The 17,798-nt window shown below is 45.6% G+C and overlaps 2 protein-coding genes across 2 annotated transcripts; both read left to right on the top strand.

Annotated features, from left to right (window-relative positions):
* Positions 1 to 499: 499 nt before the first annotated feature.
* glmp (glycosylated lysosomal membrane protein) lies at positions 500 to 4,544 on the top strand. The gene is made up of 7 exons (XM_077548878.1): positions 500 to 717; positions 1,656 to 1,820; positions 1,900 to 1,998; positions 2,381 to 2,539; positions 2,702 to 2,920; positions 3,322 to 3,596; positions 4,241 to 4,544. Exons 1-7 carry the CDS (start codon positions 625 to 627, stop codon positions 4,416 to 4,418), a joined length of 1,188 nt encoding a protein of 395 aa, XP_077405004.1. The 5' UTR covers positions 500 to 624; the 3' UTR covers positions 4,419 to 4,544.
* Positions 4,545 to 7,860: 3,316 nt separating this feature from the next.
* Positions 7,861 to 17,546, top strand: poc1bl (POC1 centriolar protein homolog B (Chlamydomonas), like). The gene is made up of 11 exons (XM_077549198.1): positions 7,861 to 8,034; positions 10,080 to 10,477; positions 11,627 to 11,796; positions 12,654 to 12,843; positions 13,945 to 14,130; positions 14,238 to 14,355; positions 14,459 to 14,635; positions 15,627 to 15,758; positions 15,862 to 15,972; positions 16,403 to 16,555; positions 16,625 to 17,546. Exons 2-11 carry the CDS (start codon positions 10,107 to 10,109, stop codon positions 16,754 to 16,756), a joined length of 1,740 nt encoding a protein of 579 aa, XP_077405324.1. The 5' UTR covers positions 7,861 to 8,034; positions 10,080 to 10,106; the 3' UTR covers positions 16,757 to 17,546.
* The last annotated feature ends 252 nt before the right edge of the window (positions 17,547 to 17,798 follow it).

The raw sequence follows: 17,798 nt of genomic DNA, 5'->3' as shown, positions 1-17,798 counted from the left end.
GCAAGAAAAGCGTTTTCTCTCGTCAGACACGCCAACATACACAATGAATTTGGATCTTCTGCCGGTCGCTTTAGTCCTTGACAATTATTTAGCGTGTGGAAAATAAGTCTTTGCTCCAAGTTTATTGAGCTTGAAAGTGCATTTCGTCATTTGCAAATGCATGTGCCTTTCTTATACAAACACATTTAAATTTCAAACACTTAATTGTTTATTGCTGGAATGTTGGACGTTTTGTGCAGCCCCTCATGGGCAAAAATCTCCTGTGTGCTATAATCCATCCATGCATTTCTTGAACCGCTTACATGTGCTATAATATGTACTTAAATATATTCCCAACATTTAGAGACTGTTTAAAATGAATTGTTTATAAAACAAAAGTATTTGTCATGATCTCTGGATACGTCTACTAAGTATCCTTGGCCCCTCCCTGGCCCTTCCATTTCTAAAAGTCTGCCTCCGCCACTGTTCAAAGGTGAAACGTTTGTCAACTGCGTTCTGCCGTGAAAAGTCACGAGATGTTAACAAGACTTTCACGTCACGTGACAGGCGAGACTTCTCCTGGGGGCGCGGCTTGTGAGGTCGGCTGACCTCTTCACTTGGCTCACGTGACAAATCACAACAAAGATGGCGGCCGCGAGGCTTCAGCGCCGCGACTCTTTGCTCCTCTTCGTCTTTTCGACAGTTTGTTCGCTGGCGGCTGCTTCGTTCACCAGAAATGTAAGAAACGTTTCTAACCACGTCAACGTTTGATGTTTGTGTTGATTTTATGTATGCGCTTTGGAAGGTTTAGGTAAATGATGTTGATTCTGATTTTGTAAAGAATAATATTTTATTTGTACTGTAGTTTCTGTGAGGGACCCCAGGAAGAACTAATTCACCATCTCATTAGTTTTAGTTTAGTTTTGATCGACTCAAAACCACGTCAACATTTTGTCTTCGGCGACTGGAAGAAACGTTTCTACTACTTGAAGCACGTGACGTCAACAATTTATCGTTGACGACACGATCGAGTTATTTTTGTAGTTAAATGACATGAAGCCGTTCGTCATTTGATTGGCGGATGCTTGCCACGCGTGTGACGAGAATTTCTTGTCACGTGCGGAAGACGTGATTGCGTGACGATCGATGATGGCTCGTTTTTGACGTCATCTTTTGTAAGCGGAGTTCATGATGAATGCGTTTGGTGACTTCATCAGCCGTATGTAGTTGACGCATGGACTGGCAGCCATCTTGCGTTGCCAGTTACTGACATCTGTTATTTTTGGCTGATAAAACCCGCCGTATGGAGTCATGTGACCTTAAGAACCAACTTTTAAGCATATTATCTCAGTATCGTGACTTGCTGAGGTTTACATTTTGTGGCGAATTTCATAAATTTCCTTGTTGATGCTCGTGACATGATGCAGGCGAATCTTTGAGTAGCGCTCGGAGAAGAGAAATTTTAAAATCACATTCTTTGCGATGAAATGTGCCTGTTGGCGCTTCTCGCAGGCTTATTGGTACGACCGTGGCATGGTGGCGTTTTCGCTGTGGAGACAGAAAACGCCACAGACAAGAGAAATGGATTCAAGTTAGGCGAGCGGCAACGTAAGATGGCTGCCATATCATATGCAAGACCGTGAGTTGAGTTGATGGTGAATGTCGCTTGTCACCAGCTGTCCGTGGAGTTGAACCCGGGCTCGTCGGCACGGCCTCCCGGTGGCGACCTTCTTCACGTGAGAGCGTTGGGAGACAACGACACGCTGCACTTCCTGTTCTGCAGCCAGGGGGCGCCCGCGCTGCTCCTGGTCCACACCAACGTCACTTCGTCCTACGTCTCGGTGCGAGCGACTTGCTCCTCACGCATGATGTCGTCACCGGTGCTTTAGAGGCGTTCCAACTTGTTGTTGTTCTTTGCAGGTTGACTGGCCGCTCTTCTTGAGTCGCAACTCCAGCGGCAGCCTGCGGGTGGAGCCAGCGAGCAGCATCGTGTCCAGCACGGCGCTCATCTTTAGCAGAGTCGGTACCCGCGCTGGTCGCTTTGTTAATGCGTCATTGCTGCCGTTCCTCGTCGTTGTGGGGCGCGCGTAGTGACAAACACGGGATTGGTCGCCATTGGCGTCAGGACCAACATTTTTGATTGGTTGCCAGTCACAATCATTGGCCCTCGCATCGGGTCGTGCAGAGGGTGGGGGGGGTCGGTGCGGCGCTGATATTGACCCGAGGGGGGAGGCGGAAATCGCAAGACAATTTGAAGTCAAACAATGGCTCCAAACCATTATGCAATTATTCAAATTCATTTTGACATCTCATAATATGCACTTGTAAGTTCTGATGATGGTGTGTGTGTGTGTGTGTGTGTGTGTGTGTGTGTGTGTGTGTGTGTGTGTGCGCGCATTAGCTGTTGGAATATGACGACGTCAACAACACAGCAGAAGTGCCCTTTGACCTTTTCCCGCCTTACCAGCTGCGCGATGACGTTGGGTGGTCGGCGATGGAGCTGTCGGGGGCGGCGGCACGACTATGCGGCAGCGTGGCCCGAGGTTCCGTTTGTCTGCACGTACGTCACGCGCACGCCAAGCCCGACGCGGGGAAGCGGCAACCGTTGCTGTCGGGGTTGCCGATCGTTGGCAATCGTTGATTCCTTCCTGATCACTTTGCAGCCGTCAAAAGCACCGCTGATATGACATCATCAATTTGTCGCGCATGTTTTGATCGGCAGCTGTCAGTGTTTGGGCGGGAGGGACGCGACGAGACGTGGCCCCGCCTCCTCCACACGGCCAACTCCTCCCAGGTGTCCGTGCGGCTGGACGGCCTGTCGCCGAGGTCGGCCAGGTCGCGCTTTGTTTTGGAGCTGCAGACGGTGGGCGGAGCCTCCCCGCTGGACGCCGTTCGGGTCCATCGCTCCATCGACGATGAGTTCACGCCGTCCATCTTCAAGGTCCGAAAGAAAAGACTAAAAATGCTCGGCCGTTTTTTTTGCTTGTTTGTTTTATTTGCCCCTTTTTTTTTTCGTTTTTCATTTTTGATCGAAAATCTTTCCTTTTTTTCAACTGGCGGGAACGAGCTTCCACACAATCTGGCATTTTTGCATGAGATGATTGTATTATCTTTGTTTTTATCCAAATTGCACGCGTACGCCTTTCGTTCCAAGTGGGCGACCAATCAGCTGCTGGTGCGAGTAGCGATATCTCCAAATAATAAATAAATAATCAGCCCGATACCAAATCCCGGTATCGGTACTCGCCCATTCTTTTTCATCATTATTACTATCATTGTTGTTGTTGTTATGATTGTGGTGACGTTGCTTGCGCCCCCAAGCCTTGACCTCTGCCCTTTCAGGTGTCCGAGTGGACGTCGGCAGCCAACGAGAGCGCGGCGGACGAGCGCGGCTTCGTCCTGTGGAAGCAGGTGGCGTACCGGCGTTCGGCGCCGGCGCTGGAGGACACGTCGCCGTGCCGCCACTCGGACCCGCGGCGGCCCGGCGGCCGGGCCTTGGCGGAGGCCGGCGGCCTGGCGCTGGCCTTCTTCGGCGGCGAGGACGACGTCTTGGGACTCAACGTCAGCTTCGCCGTGGCGGGGGACGTCTTCTACAACGCCACCAAGTTCCTCAGCTGGTGAGTTGTGATCCGCAAACGTTTGCGTCAAATGTCACATTTTGACAAATCCATTTTTCGCCACCTCGTCAAAAAAGACTCGGCCCGTGCAATTCATTGAAGTTCAATTACAATTTCGATTATTACACTCCATAATTACAAAATTGGCATAATCATGAGCAACAATAAGACTATTGATACAAATTTTCAGTTCATTTCAAAAATCTTGTTTGGCCCAAAAGAAACTTGCATCTTGATCAAGTTTCAAACAAAAGCATTTGTCTTCATATTGTTTACGTTTTACATATTCTTGTTTTGTTCCAAAATCAATTATTAGCAAATGAATCGTGATTCCGAACCAAGACGAAGACAATCATTTGACTCATCCCGAACGGGATCCTTTGAAATCCGCCGCTAATAATTCCGGCGGCACACCGGCGCCCCCTGTGGACCAACTCCAGTCCAGCAGGACCGCCAGCCTGCATGTTTGAGGTGGTTCCCTCCTCCAACACATTTGATTCGAATGATCAGGCTTGCGGATGATCTGATCATTTGAATCAGGTGCGTTGGAGGAGGGAACCACCTCCAACACGTCGGACGGAGTTTGTGAGCCGGCAAATGTTTCTCGCGTGTCCAACTAAGGCCGCTTTGTTGCGCTCGTGCAGGACGGCGCTGGTGGGCATCGGCATCCCCCCCGCCGACGCCTTCTCCCCGCTGGTGGCGGCCATCTTGGCGGTGGGCCTGGGCGCTCCGCTGGCCATCCTGCTGATGGGCGGAGTCTACGTGTGCCTGCGCAAAAGGTGGCCGTCGTCCTCGGACAGCGCGTACCAGCCCATCAACTGACCGATGGCAACGCCGGCAACGCCGGCAACGTCGCTCGGACTCTTCCTTTGTCCTCTTTTAATCTTCTTAAAGTTTCCTCTTTTGAATGCTGTTTTCAAACAAATAAATGTTTTTTTTTTTTACTTATGTTCAGCTCATTCCACAATGTTTCATTCCCGCGCGCGACGTGTCACATGACATTTGTGCACGCGGCTGGTGTCCGTTTCCCGCCTTCCCAAGTCAGCGTTCTTGTTGAGCATCTCAGCGGCGCCCCGTCATCATCCGTCATCATCCGTCATCATCCGTCATCATCCGTCGTCGTCCGTCGTCGTCCGTCATCATCCGTCATCATCCGTCGTCATCCGTCGTCATCCGTCGTCATCCGTCGTCATCCGTCCTCCTCCCATTTGCGGCGCTCGTCACGGCATTTTACTCTGTTTAAAGTGGGAGCAAATCGACTCTTTTTAGAGTCAAATGTACTCTCCAAAATTAGAAAAATAAAAAAAACGGTCAATAAAATACAATAAGTAAAATAAAGAAATAAATACATTCAAAATAATTTCAAAACAACTAATAATAATAATAAAAAAACAGGATAAGATCCTGAGGACCTCACAATTGACGCTTCATGTTAACGAGACCCCAAAGGATTCTCATGCCAGAAATTGACGAGGGAGGCATCCATTTTGATTTGAAGCGACAAAAGTCACACAAACGTCGGTGGACATTTCTGTCATCATCAGGACGCATGACAACAAAATTCCGAATTTGAAACGCCGTGAGCCCATTTGATAGCATCTCCAGCCTGTTTTGAATGTGACTGAGATCCATTTGAGTCTCTTTTACCCGCAAGGTGAATCGTTTGAGTCAAGCACAAACGAAGAGTGGGCGGGGCGGGTCTTGTGTCATTTTCAATTCAAAGAGAAATGTTTTTCAGGCAGACACTTCAAGTCTGATGTGGAGCTGAGCAGAGAATCCGTTTTGGCAGGCAGTGGAACGCACGCGTCGCGATTGTTTTCAAAGAGGATTCCGTTGATGGAGTGAATGACGAATGACAAGTCAAAAAGAAAGTGATGTTCAACTTGAGCCAAGCGGCGAGTCACGTGTGTCGACGTGTTTGTTGCTTGTCCGGTGAAAGAGGAGAAGCTACTCCAAATGTTGTCAAACGCCCAGTGGAAAGATTGGGCCAGCAGTGAACGTGTTAAAAACCATCACGTTCGTCCTCGTGGTCTAAAATCACCATAGCGACGCTCGGACTTGTCTGAACGATGACGTGTTTGTAAACAAAGCCACTAGATGGGGCTCTATTTGCACTTCTTTCTGGCTCGTACTTCGGAACCATCAAGCACATACACAAGGACAGCCTGAGCAACAACAACACACACAAACAAAAGCGCTGCAAACCTGTGAAAGAACCCTTCAAGGCCTTCTTTGGCAATGGACGCCCGAGGAATGAGGTCAGCGCTGGGGAGGGGGAGGGGGAGGGGGGGGGGGCATTGGCGTGAGACCAAAGAGTGCAGGTGTCCGCCTAACAACAACAGAGGAACTTGGTCCGGCCTGAGCAGGACCTGGACTCTGTGGGAGACGCAAAGCAAGCCTAGAATGGCAAACAAACACGCACACGCATCAAGACTGTTCATATGCGTGTGTTGCATTGTTTATTCATCAAGCACACAAAGACGTCCTTCAGTCCTCCTCCAGACAACCCAAAAGATCTTTTCAGCTAAAAGAAGCAACGTGACGTCACACTCAATCGCCTAAAAAGGGGGTGAAATGGCAAAACAAATTGGCGATCTTTTATATTACCTCTTGAAATGTTTCATCTTAAAAAAATGTCAGCACATGCTCAACCTAAAAATTGTATTTTTTTCCTCCAAGAAGAAAATGTGTTCTATTATTTCTATTTAAAATAAAAGAAGCTGTATTTTTTTCCTAGATAAAAAAAGAAAAGAAAAATATCATAATCTTAAAAGAATAATACAATATTTAGTGTTATAAGAATGAAGTCATATTTTAAGAATTTATAAAACATGTTTTTTAAGTAGGCCTAATATTTTTCCAGAAAAAAATGGCATAATCTTAGGAAAACATGTACTTTTGCAAAAGGAGTGGGGGTGGGAATAAATATGTTTGTTTAATTTATCATGGAAAAAAGTGTCATCTCTTAAAAAGAAAAAGTACATTTTCAAGGGGGAAAAAAAATGCATTCCCCATAAATATTTTCGGGGGGAAAATTTGAGAAAGAAGCTGATTTTTTTTTTATTGTGTGTATTTATTAAATTAGTGTAAATATATATATATATATAAAGCTGTAAACTTTTCACAGAAAAGTCCAAATTTGACATGAAAAATGTACAATTTTATAATAAGTCTTACAGTACAAAAAGTATTTTGTCGTATCCGTTACAGAATAGTTTATAAGAAAATCTCAATTGTTTGTTCATAACTACAATCTCTTTGAATCCTTGGAGATAAAAGTCCGAAGGTAAACCAGCTCATAAAAACGCACCTTCGCAATAATAATAGACAAGGATGACGCAATCCAAGTGTGGAATAGTTGTGTGTCAAATGCCGTCAATGGACTCCAATTGAATAATGATAAATAAGCAATCAAACTTGCAAAAAAATATGTATTTATAGTTAATGCTCACCTATCTTTGATAGTGACAGTCAATTTTCTTCCACTAGATGGCAGAAGGTCCATCATTAACCTGTGTTTCCACTTTTTTGTGGCAATTTTGTGAAGACCTTTTTTTGAATGTCAAATATGTAACCTTGCCTGCAAGATGAATTCTCGCGTGATTTGTGAGTTGACAAATGTAGAGAAGTCCTTTGAGTGCGTCACATGAATAATCTGGCCAGGTTATAAAATATGTGCTGTGGTTAAAAAAAAAGGTTGGGAAACACGGACCTCATCACCTGTTTAATTGTTATTACTTATTTATGGCATTGGCCACATTTTGAACGCTAAAAATGAGACAAACGTTTTATTTTGAGTCCGCACTTCTCGAACTGTCGTTCAGTCTTATTTTCCGGGTTAAAAAAAAGTTGTCAAACGTCAGCAGGTTATCTTTTTTTTCTCCAGGTCTCCGTCAAGCTAACGTGACAGCAAGCTCCGGAAATGACGTCAGGAAGTATTTCACTTTTATGTTATCTGCTGCCATTTTATGAAAAACGCCGAACAGATTGAGATCTATAAATTGTTCATTTTAAAACCATAGTTAATCAAATAGTTTCGTCATTCAACGTAAGACTATTTTAAAAGTCATAATTTAACCGGTTAAATCTAAAAAAGGATGACCAACGTGTAAGGACGAGCAAGGCGTAATTCATGTTGTTTATATTTTTAATTCAATGAGAACGACATACACAAAAATCTAAGCAAAAACAAGACATTTAAAAATAAAAAGTCCCTTATTTTGACACTCTGCAGCGGAACTGCTCGGCTGGCGTTTTGTGTTCTGACGCCGGCTATCAAGCGAGTAAGCAACGTAACGTGGGAGCAGCGGGAGGATGTAGGCGACGTTTGCTGACATCTGCACGCCAGCGGTTTCTTTCTCGCGGAGGACAGCAAACAAGAACCGCGACGGCCTCGGAAGGACGTCCGGACTCATGTGACTGACGGCTGCTGGCCGAGGTAGGCGACGTCGACACGTTGGTCTTTCCGAACAAATCCTTTCGTTTCGCACCTCCTCGAGCGGAGGTGCGAAAAGTACTCTGCAGAAAGTTGACAAATATGAATAAGAAATACAAAAAGTACAAGCAGTGATTCAAATTGTTTACTTGAGTGAAAGCTAAAAAGTACAGACTCTGAAATAAATAAATAAATTGTTAAATGTTTGGGTGGGGGGGGGGGGGGGTATACACTGAACACGCGTTAGATTTTTTTTTAATCATTGACAGACAAACTGGTGTTTTTTTAGACAAATTATTCTTAGCACGCACGTCAAAAAAAATCTCCTAAATTAGGCCATAGATTGGGAATATCTTGCTTCTCCGAATATGTTCAAGACCCTTAAAATGAATTCTGAGTTTTGTTTTGAAATGCACACCTTCAAAAATAATTGCTGAAAACATGCACATACTTTTGCAGTACTGAATAGCGGTGATAACACTTTTTGGGGCGTGGCTAAAACAGTGCACAGTGATGCATTTCAGGGTCATGTCTGGCGCTACGCCTTTGTTGGTGTTAAGTTATTTATAAATGTTTAATTGTGTTGGCTCACAAGCTAGCTGGTGGTTGCGAGTGGCGAGTTGCGTTTTTTTTTTGTTTGTTTTTAAGACGTACCAAAGGTCTGCTGAGTTTGTCAATCTAAATATCATCAGCTGTAGAATAAACTTTCAAGTTGAGCTACAGGCCTATAAATCACTCAGTGGTTTACTTCCTGAATATATTTAAGAAATGCACACAAGCAAACACGGTGAAGCAGCATTTAGCTGTTATGCTGCACACCAATGGAATACGCTGCCAACAGAAGTGAAGTCAGCCCCATGTGTAAATGCTCTTAAACCCAGGCAATATATATATATATATATAAAAAAAAAAATTTTTTGTCTTGCATTGTACTTGGTTTTGTCTTTCGTTCTTTTGTTTGTAAATTCTTCTAAACACTGTACTTAAATGAAGTGAAGCACATTGAGTATGAAATGCGCTATAGAAATAAAGCTACCTCGTCTTGCCTTACAAAATGTCTTACTTTGGTGCGTTAAAGAAGTTGCAGCGACTCAGCGAGAAACCGGAGTGCGGCAGCAAAGTGGACACTGTGGAACGTAATAGCGGGTATCGCGTCGTGGTTCCAAAAGTCCACGAGTAGCCAGTTCCGAGCCCGAGAGTGAGAAAACACAACAGCAGGCTACGCTAACGCTAGCACGTGCATTTCAATCCGCCCGACCGACTAACGAGCGACTGGCAGCGCTGGTGGGATTTGCTCAACATCACAGAGCTTGTTTCTTGAAATATTATTTTTGGAACGTTCACCACTAATTGAAAGTTGGAGAGCAAGCGAGCGAGCGAGGGAAGGATTTAAAATGCATGTCAAGTTCTGACTGTGGCTGTGAGCTATTGGGTCGCTGTGATGGACGGCCACTAATCAAAGGGCCTTTTTGTCCTCTGGCGTCTCGGTTTTGTAACCTCGAGACGCCCCGAGCTCCCTGGCGGGGGTCCAACATGGCCGTCTTCCTGTGGAAAGCACACTTTCCTCCCAATAATCTGCCAAGCACCAGATACAGTCACAAGTCACAACATCACTCGCGCTACGATAAGGAGAAAAATGAGAGGATTCAAGAGATGATTTTTAGGATGAAGCTTTTTTCCCCCCGTTGAGCGCAATCTATTTCATTTGTAGACAAACATGAAATGTCTTCTACTTTAAGTAAAGTTCAAATAACTGAATGTTAGCATTCTTTTTCTGTTTGAATTCTCCATCGTCAATCACAGACCCGTGGGCTACTCATGTGTCCATGGGGCTAACTAGTACCCGCGGGCACCATTTTTATGAATTCATTTATCTCCATGACACGTCTGCAGTGTTTCTTCCGTATTGCTCCCCAGCTCCTCCTCTTTGGTGTGTCACTGCTCACCCCTCCCTTTTTTTAAATGAATCGGAGACAATGAACTGGTCTGCTCAACTCTGGGAGCAGCAATCTCGCTTTTCCTCACTCAACTTTGGCTGTTTCCGGCAGGATTCGCTCTCCCCGGAGCCGGCTGCCATGAGGGGGCGCTGCTCACACAAACTGGGCGTGCTCGCCAAGGCCTTCTTCCTGCTGTGGCTGCTGTGGCTGGCGTATCTCCTTCTGGTCCTCTCGCCCTCCGCATCGTCGTCCTCCGGCGACGCGCTCCAGCCGGAGCGTCGGAACGTCGACGGAGCCGGGCCGGACGCGGCCAAGCTGGCCGAGCCCGTCCATGCCAAGCCGCCGGCGGACGACGACGCCCCGGGGGAGTGGGGTCGGGCGGCCAAGCTCAATCTGAGTCCGGAGGAGAAGACGGCGGCGCAGGACAGCGTGGAGCGCTACGCCATCAACATCTTCGTTAGCGACAAGATTTCCCTCCACAGACACATCAAAGACAACAGGATGCCCGAGTGAGTGCTCATCTCAATGCGCTCGCTGCCTGCTTTTTATATCATGTCATGTGATGTATAAAAAAACAAACAAAAAAAAAAACGTTTTCAATTCTGAACACTGACAGATGATGATTTACTGATGTGTCAATCGACTTCAGTATAGCACCAACTAGTGGCGAGGAGGACTCACGAGTACCTGATACCTTCAAATTTGGAAATGTAATTCAATTTAATTAACTTTTTTGGTTTTTTTTGTTTATTGGTTGTTAATGATTGTCTGGCCTAATTTGTCATAAAAGTATTTATTTTTAATACATAAAAAAAAAAAGAGTTTTAAGTCAAAGCAAGAATCATGATTTTAAACTTTGCCTGACCAAAATTGTGGCTATTTTTTAAATTTATTTATAGAAAAAGATGTATTTATTTTTGTACTTTTAAAGTCTTAGTCAGAAGCCTCATCATTTTACAAAAATGCCAATTAAACGTTTAATTTAAATGTTTTGTACTATTTCTTTTATTTTAGATTGACCTTTGAAGTCCAAAACCAGAAGTGCTTTGAGTTGAAAGATTACCTGACCAAATTGGTCATGAAAATATGAAGTCAAATTTGTAGTATTACTTCAAATCAGAGGTGGCAAACCAGAAAATTCATGCAAATCCTGCCACAGTTTAGCCCCAGGTGCTAGCTAGCGAGCTCCCTAGCTAGCTCCCCAGGCTAGCTAGCACTTGGGGCTAAAGCTGAACTGTGGCTGGGTTTTGACTTTCTGGACCTGGATTTGCCACCCCTGCTTAGAATATAATCAAGTCCATTTTAAGAGACACTCTTGATGAGTCCATTTGGTCCTTGTCCGTAGTCTTCAAGTTGAACCGGATTTTCCGGTCTTGCCAGATGAAGAACTGAGTTTGATAACAAAGTTATCTGAGCTCCTTTTGTGTTCTATCGTGTCCCCCCCCCCCTCCCCCCTCTTCCTATAAATCGACTTGTTTGATTGGAGCTCCGGCACGGTGTGTCGCTCCGTACCGCCTGCTTTATGACTTCACCAAAATGGCCGCCATCTGGATGCTACGCAGGATGGCGTGCAAATACACATCATGGCCGCCGTGCGGAATCCTGGCATGTGTGAAAATCTTGTCAGAAAAAGCAAAGTGCCCCGTGTCACACCTCAGGTGCCGCAGCAAGCAGTTTGACTACAGCCGTTTGCCCACCACCTCCGTGGTCATCGCCTTCTACAACGAGGCCTGGTCCACGCTGCTCCGGACCGTCCACAGCGTCCTGGAGAGCACGCCCAGAATCCTGCTCAAGGAAGTCATCCTGGTCGACGACTACAGCGACAGAGGTGGGAGGTCACGCAGCAAAATGGCTGTTTGATGAGCGTCCAAAAGACAAACATAAGCCAGATCAATCCACAGACACACCTCGGCGACGCCATTTCACTTGTTTTATACTTCCAAAAAGTCTACATAAGCTTTCGAAGTTACAGGTTGGTCCTTCGAGTCATTTGGATCCGTCAACAACAACAAAATCAACATTGCCTGCTCCAGTTTACTTGTGTTACATCTATAAAATGGTGCTTTGCTGTTGTTAGCTCCAAATGCTAACACGGAGCACTAAAAACTAGCAGTTGTGAAGCAATTTGAATTACTCAGTGTGAGCAATGTACTTCTGTTATCTGTAAAATGACGTTAGCCTAAAATGCTAACGTTGTGGTTCTAAAATGAGGCCTAGCTAAATAGCGCTGTGTGGCTACGCTAAGCTGATTGAGACGAGCCCCTCGCCATCTTATTTTTCCTTTTTTTAAATATCATTGTCATCCATCCTTTTCATCATTTCATTTGATATTTAAGGATCATCGGTCACATGAGGTTGGCGTTTTGTCTGTGAATTTGCTGAGCTGCGGTTTCGCTCCCTTTGAATTTGGAACGAAAAAACGGCGTACGTTCCAAATATAATCGAACTGGAAAAGGCAGAAAAAAAGTGACAATGTGTTGACATGTGTTAAGAAAGAAAGAACTTGTCTAATGATGCAGCAATAAATGCAAATTGGATGTACAACATTGACAGCGATAAACAATGAAATTTTGCTCAATGATAACACATCCAATACGCATAAAACGTCAAATATTATAAATGTCCTAAATAATACTAGTTGCCATATTTATTCCCTTCCTGCCGCCTTTTTCCCTTCTTCTTCAGACTACCTGAAAGCGCGCCTGGCCGCGTACCTGAGCCAGCTGCCGCGCGTGCGCCTCATCCGCACCACCAAGCGCGAAGGCCTGGTCCGAGCCCGTCTCATCGGCGCCGGCTACTCCAGCGGCGACGTGCTGACCTTCCTGGACTGCCACTGCGAGTGCGTCCCCGGCTGGATCCAACCCCTGCTGGAGCGGTACGTCCAATTGGAACGCACCAAACGCTGGCCGCGGGATTCGGCGCAACCCGTTTGTGCAGCTGGCAGCGAATATGAGTCTCTTTTGGACTCGGTCACAGTTTGCGTACTTCAAAGGGGTGTCAGAAAAACTGATGGGAATCGACAACTCTCTAAAAACAATTGGGTCCAAAGTAACCCAATTATGGATCCAAAACAGACCGATCCACTTTATGGGTCAATTTGAGCCCATTTTCTGGCTTGTTTTATACAAAATGACCCAAGTGAAGGATCTGACCAAGATTTACGACTTGTTTTACGTCAAAAAAACTATTTCTTGACTCAAAGTTGGCCCAAGTAGAGGATCGGTCCATTTTTGACCCAACTGTTTTTAGAGTGTATCATCTAATCATCGTTTTGAGTGATTTAACTTCAAATGGTCAAAATCCTCAGATTAACAGTAATTATGCTCTGATTTTTGTAGTCCTTCACTAAATCACTAAATATTACAAAATAAACAACAATAATTGGTTAATAAGCAATAATTGCGAAAAATGGCTTCATAATATACTTACCTCATTTGCTCCCAGAAACGTATTCAAAGTTCAATTTTAAATATTGCCATGGTCCCAAAAACGTATTTATACGATTAAAAAAAATGTGTTTTATTTTAAATGCAGAAGGCTTTGATGCAGCCTCTGACTTGAAGAGGTCGCTTAAAACAACGGGAGTTATTACAAAAAACGGCCTGCAGGTGGCAGCAGAGTATAAGAGGTCAACCGGGGCCACGTTGCAACAAGCTCTTTTTGCCAGTGTTTTCAACAAGTTTGTGAATAATGATAAAACGTAGCTACATTCTAATGCTAATTGCTGCAAAACGGAAACAGATACAAATCTACTTTTTTTCCCCGATAAAAGAAGAGACTCTAATCTGTCCTTTGGTAGGCTCCGCGTTTTTATAGCAATAGAACCCAATATTCAGTAAAAGAGCCGGGAGCAAAGGGGGTTGCTTCAGTGAAAATGTCTGCCAGTGAAGGAGTTCAACACAATAATCATTGAGTGAAACCACAAGGAGCGTAATGTCGCTCAGGCGCGCCTCATTAGATGATTTTTTTCCCCCAGGATCGGCCAGAACTCCAGCACCATCGTGTGCCCCGTCATCGACACCATCGACTGGAACACCTTTGAGTTCTACATGCAGCCGGAAGAGCCCATGATCGGCGGCTTCGACTGGAGGCTCACCTTCCAGTGGCACGCCGTGCCCCAGCGGGAACGCCAGCGCCGCCGGTCACGCATCCAGCCTCTCAGGTGACTTGCCAAACGCCATCTGGTCACTTTCCTTACTGAGGACGCGTGCAGGAAATGAGTCGGATCTGGTACGAAACGCTGCCAAATCAGACACTCTCGTCCGCCAGGTCGCCAACTATGGCGGGCGGCTTGTTTGCGGTCAGCAAGGCTTACTTTCAGCAGCTGGGCACCTACGACACGGGGATGGAGGTGTGGGGCGGAGAGAACCTGGAGCTCTCCTTTCGGGTCAGCGCCGCCCGGCAACCGGCGCTTGCGGCAACCGGCGCTTGCGGCCGCTCGCCGCGCGTGGCCGGTTTACTGAGGCTGTGGCGTGCGCGTGGTCCCGCAGGTGTGGCAGTGCGGCGGCAGCCTGGAGATCCACCCGTGCTCCCACGTGGGCCACGTCTTCCCCAAGAAGGCGCCGTACGCTCGGCCCAACTTCCTGCAGAACACGGTGCGGGCGGCCGAGGTGTGGATGGACGACTACAAGCAGCACTTCTACAAAAGGAACCCGCCTGCCAAAAAGGTGCGCCGGCGCCGGCGTCCGCGTCCACGCAAACCTTTGCGACAGACGCTCCGCCTCCTCAAATGTCAGATCAATGATCGATCGGAAGAAAATTGGACAAGGAAGTCCATATTTCAGTCGAAAAAGGATGTCGAGAAAAGACAAATTCATTCAGAAATGAATATTGAAAAATAAGTTGAAGGCAAAAGTCATCAGGTCCGTTTAAAATCGAAGCTCGCAAAAGAAAAAAAAGTCAATGAAATTTAAATGTGCAACTAAAACACCCAAAATAAATGTCATCAAATCAAATGGTATATTTGTGTAGCAAATATTTTTTAAATTGAAATCAAAAGTCATCCGTTCATATTGGAATCTTAAGAGGTCAAATCATTGTTATCATAAAAAAAATGTGTGCAAAAATATGAATAATAAAAAATACATGTAAGAATTCAATAAATAATAAAGTCGTGTCAAAGCTCATTAGCGAGCAGGTCAAAGAAAATTCTTAATCAAATAATAATGACATGAATAAATACATTATAAAAAATAAGTTGTCAGATCAGCTTGGAATTTTAAAAGGCAAAAGAAACGTTTTATTGAAAAAGAATTCCTTTGCTGTCTAAAAAAACAAAATGTCAGTCATTCGTTCACAAATGTCCCGATTGAACGAGTCCCAAATGAAAGCTGCGCTGTTTTCACGGGAAGCCATTTGAGTTCTGCTCCGAAGCGGTCGAGCGCTTCCTCGTTCCTGCAGCACACACAAAAAAGGGTGCAGTTCCTCAAATCAACCAAGATAACATTCCAGGTGTGCGTGAAAGCGTCCACAAGGTAATGAATAGCCGGCAGGTGGCACGTCCGCACCTTGGCAAACACGTCCACCGTCAATATTGACATTAGCTCGTAGCGCCGGCCGCTAACGATTCAACTTCATTGACATTTCAATGGATCACAACTTGCTGTTTTTGATTGATTGATGCTAACAAGCATGATTTGTATCTTTCGGACCCGTCAGGAGAAGTACGGCGACATTTCCGAGCGCTTGCAGCTGAGAGAGCGGCTGCGGTGCAAGTCTTTCCGCTGGTACCTGACCAACATCTACCCGGACCTGCACGTACCCGAGGACAGGGAAGGCTGGCACGGAGCTGTGAGGCCACCTTCGGCCGCCGCATTCATGCACAATTCATTTTTCAATTTGCTGTCGGGGAAAAGTCAAAGCGATTTTCACGGCTTGTCATCTTGCAATGAAGGTGCGCAGTTTGGGAATCCGCTCGGAGTGTCTGGACTACAACGCCCCGGATCACAACCCCACCGACTCGTACCTCTCGCTGTTCGGCTGCCACGGCCAGGGAGGCAACCAGGTGACGCACTTTACCTCGGCCAAGGCCGCACCGCATGCTCGGATTGGGATAAATTGGATTGAGGCGGGAAATTGGACAACATTTGATTGTTGTTTTTATTTCATTGAGTTGAGTCAAATGTATTGATTCGTTTTACAATGCATTGATCTCATGAAAAGAAGTCCTTTTTTTTATTGTAAGTCACAAAGTGAAACAAATGAGGAAAATAAATACATATTCTTTATCCTCTGCAAAAAATAGCTCATATAACTGCAGCTTATTGAGCAAAAATGTTGTGGATTCTTGATCATGTTATTGTATGTTTTTGGACATTACAATACATTTTTTCTTATTCAAAAAGAGCCCACATTTTTGGCGGTGTTTTGATTGTGTGGCGTGGCTTGATGGCATTTGCCAAAGCCTCTGACAGTTCCTGGCCTCTGTGTCCCAGTACTTTGAGTACACGTCCCGCAAGGAAATCCGCTTCAACTCGGTGACGGAGCTGTGCGCCGAAGTGCCCGAGGGACAGCCGGCCATTAGCGTGCGGCACTGCCCCGGCGACCGGGATGCCACGCCGGCCACCGTTGTGTGGGAATTCCCAGACGTAAGTGATGCTCACGTTCTGACAAGGCTCGCTTTCTCTCTTGTTCTCTCACTTGCCGCCTCCCACCAGGACAAAAGCATCTACCACCCTCAGTCGGACAAGTGCGTCACGGCCTACCGCACTAACGAGGGCCGCGCCGACGTCCGGATGAGGCCCTGTGACCCGCTCGATCAAAACCAGAAGTGGAAGTTTGAGTGGTAGACGCCGGAACCTCACTTTCTCTCTCTTTCTCTCTCGCTCTCGCTCGCCCTTCCTTAGCCATGGTGTAGCATGGAAGTGCCTCTGGAAAACTGGCAAAGCTCACAAAGTGCCTGCCTGCGCCACTCCAAACCAGTAGGGGGGGCCATCTGAGGCAAAACGTGGCTTCCAGTGAGAAAATGTTCTGTCCATGAATAGTTCAAGTCCACGTATAATTGTCGGCCATTTTAAATGCATTGGGAGGAGAAGAACAATTTGTCAGGGGGAAAAAAATATGTAATGATATATTTGAATGTAACTGTTCCGCCCCCTCCTAATAAAGAGGGCGACAACAAATACTGAGGTGATGGAGGTCAGCAGCTGCTTCCTAACGTCACCTGAGAGGAAGCGGGAACACTGGTGACCAAACGACACTTTTAACGCCAATAAGTGCCATTTTCCCCCCGATGAGAATCATCCACGCTCAATCCAGACGGTGCCTTTTTGATATGATAGGAAGTTGTCCTAACGCCTTTGAGATTTCATGCATTTCAAATGTGATTAATACAACGAAAACATGACTGTTGGATGACTTTAGTTGCTGTTTGACTTTAAACTCGCCTCTGCTGGATGTTTTCATGTCTGACTACTTGAAGTGGATACAAAAAAAGGAGGAGGAGGTTTTGCTTCATCTCTGGAATATTGTTAACAGGATTGAAGGATAAAGTTGATGTAAGCACTCTTGAAACTACTGATGCAATGCAGGGATTACTTGATCTGAAGGGAAAGAATTAAAAACGTTGAATGATTGCAATTATTTGTCTTGCCTACTTTCAAACTCACGTTGAAAGGACTTGTAGTGCAGTCTGCTTTCTCAATGCAAGGACGCCCCCTAGTGGCATAAAACAAGCGACGCGTCGAGATCAATTGTTGTTATATTATTTGAATTTTGAATAATAGCTTTATTACTGGGTTCAAATTCTGAATTCCTGGCCAGGTGGTCATTTCTGATATATATGGCTAACATTTAAATAATAATTTCATCAAATTACTAAAAAATGTGAGG

The sequence above is a fragment of the Vanacampus margaritifer genome, chromosome 17, assembly GCF_051991255.1.
Source record: "Vanacampus margaritifer isolate UIUO_Vmar chromosome 17, RoL_Vmar_1.0, whole genome shotgun sequence".
NCBI classification, from domain to species: Eukaryota; Metazoa; Chordata; class Actinopteri; order Syngnathiformes; family Syngnathidae; genus Vanacampus; species Vanacampus margaritifer.
Note: the sequence above shows the minus strand (reverse complement) of the source record. Positions and strands in the feature narration are given on the sequence as shown.

Coding starts and splice junctions, on each gene's coding strand:
- glmp (XM_077548878.1), top strand. CDS start 625: ATGGCGGCCGCGAGGCTTCAGCGCCGCGACTCTTTGCTCCTCTTCGTC. Junction 1,999..2,380: donor CGGCGCTCATCTTTAGCAGA/GTCGGTACCCGC, acceptor TGCGCGCATTAG/CTGTTGGAATATGACGACGT. Junction 2,540..2,701: donor GAGGTTCCGTTTGTCTGCAC/GTACGTCACGCG, acceptor TTTGATCGGCAG/CTGTCAGTGTTTGGGCGGGA.
- poc1bl (XM_077549198.1), top strand. CDS start 10,107: ATGAGGGGGCGCTGCTCACACAAACTGGGCGTGCTCGCCAAGGCCTTC. Junction 10,478..11,626: donor AAAGACAACAGGATGCCCGA/GTGAGTGCTCAT, acceptor GTCACACCTCAG/GTGCCGCAGCAAGCAGTTTG. Junction 15,759..15,861: donor GGGAAGGCTGGCACGGAGCT/GTGAGGCCACCT, acceptor CTTGCAATGAAG/GTGCGCAGTTTGGGAATCCG.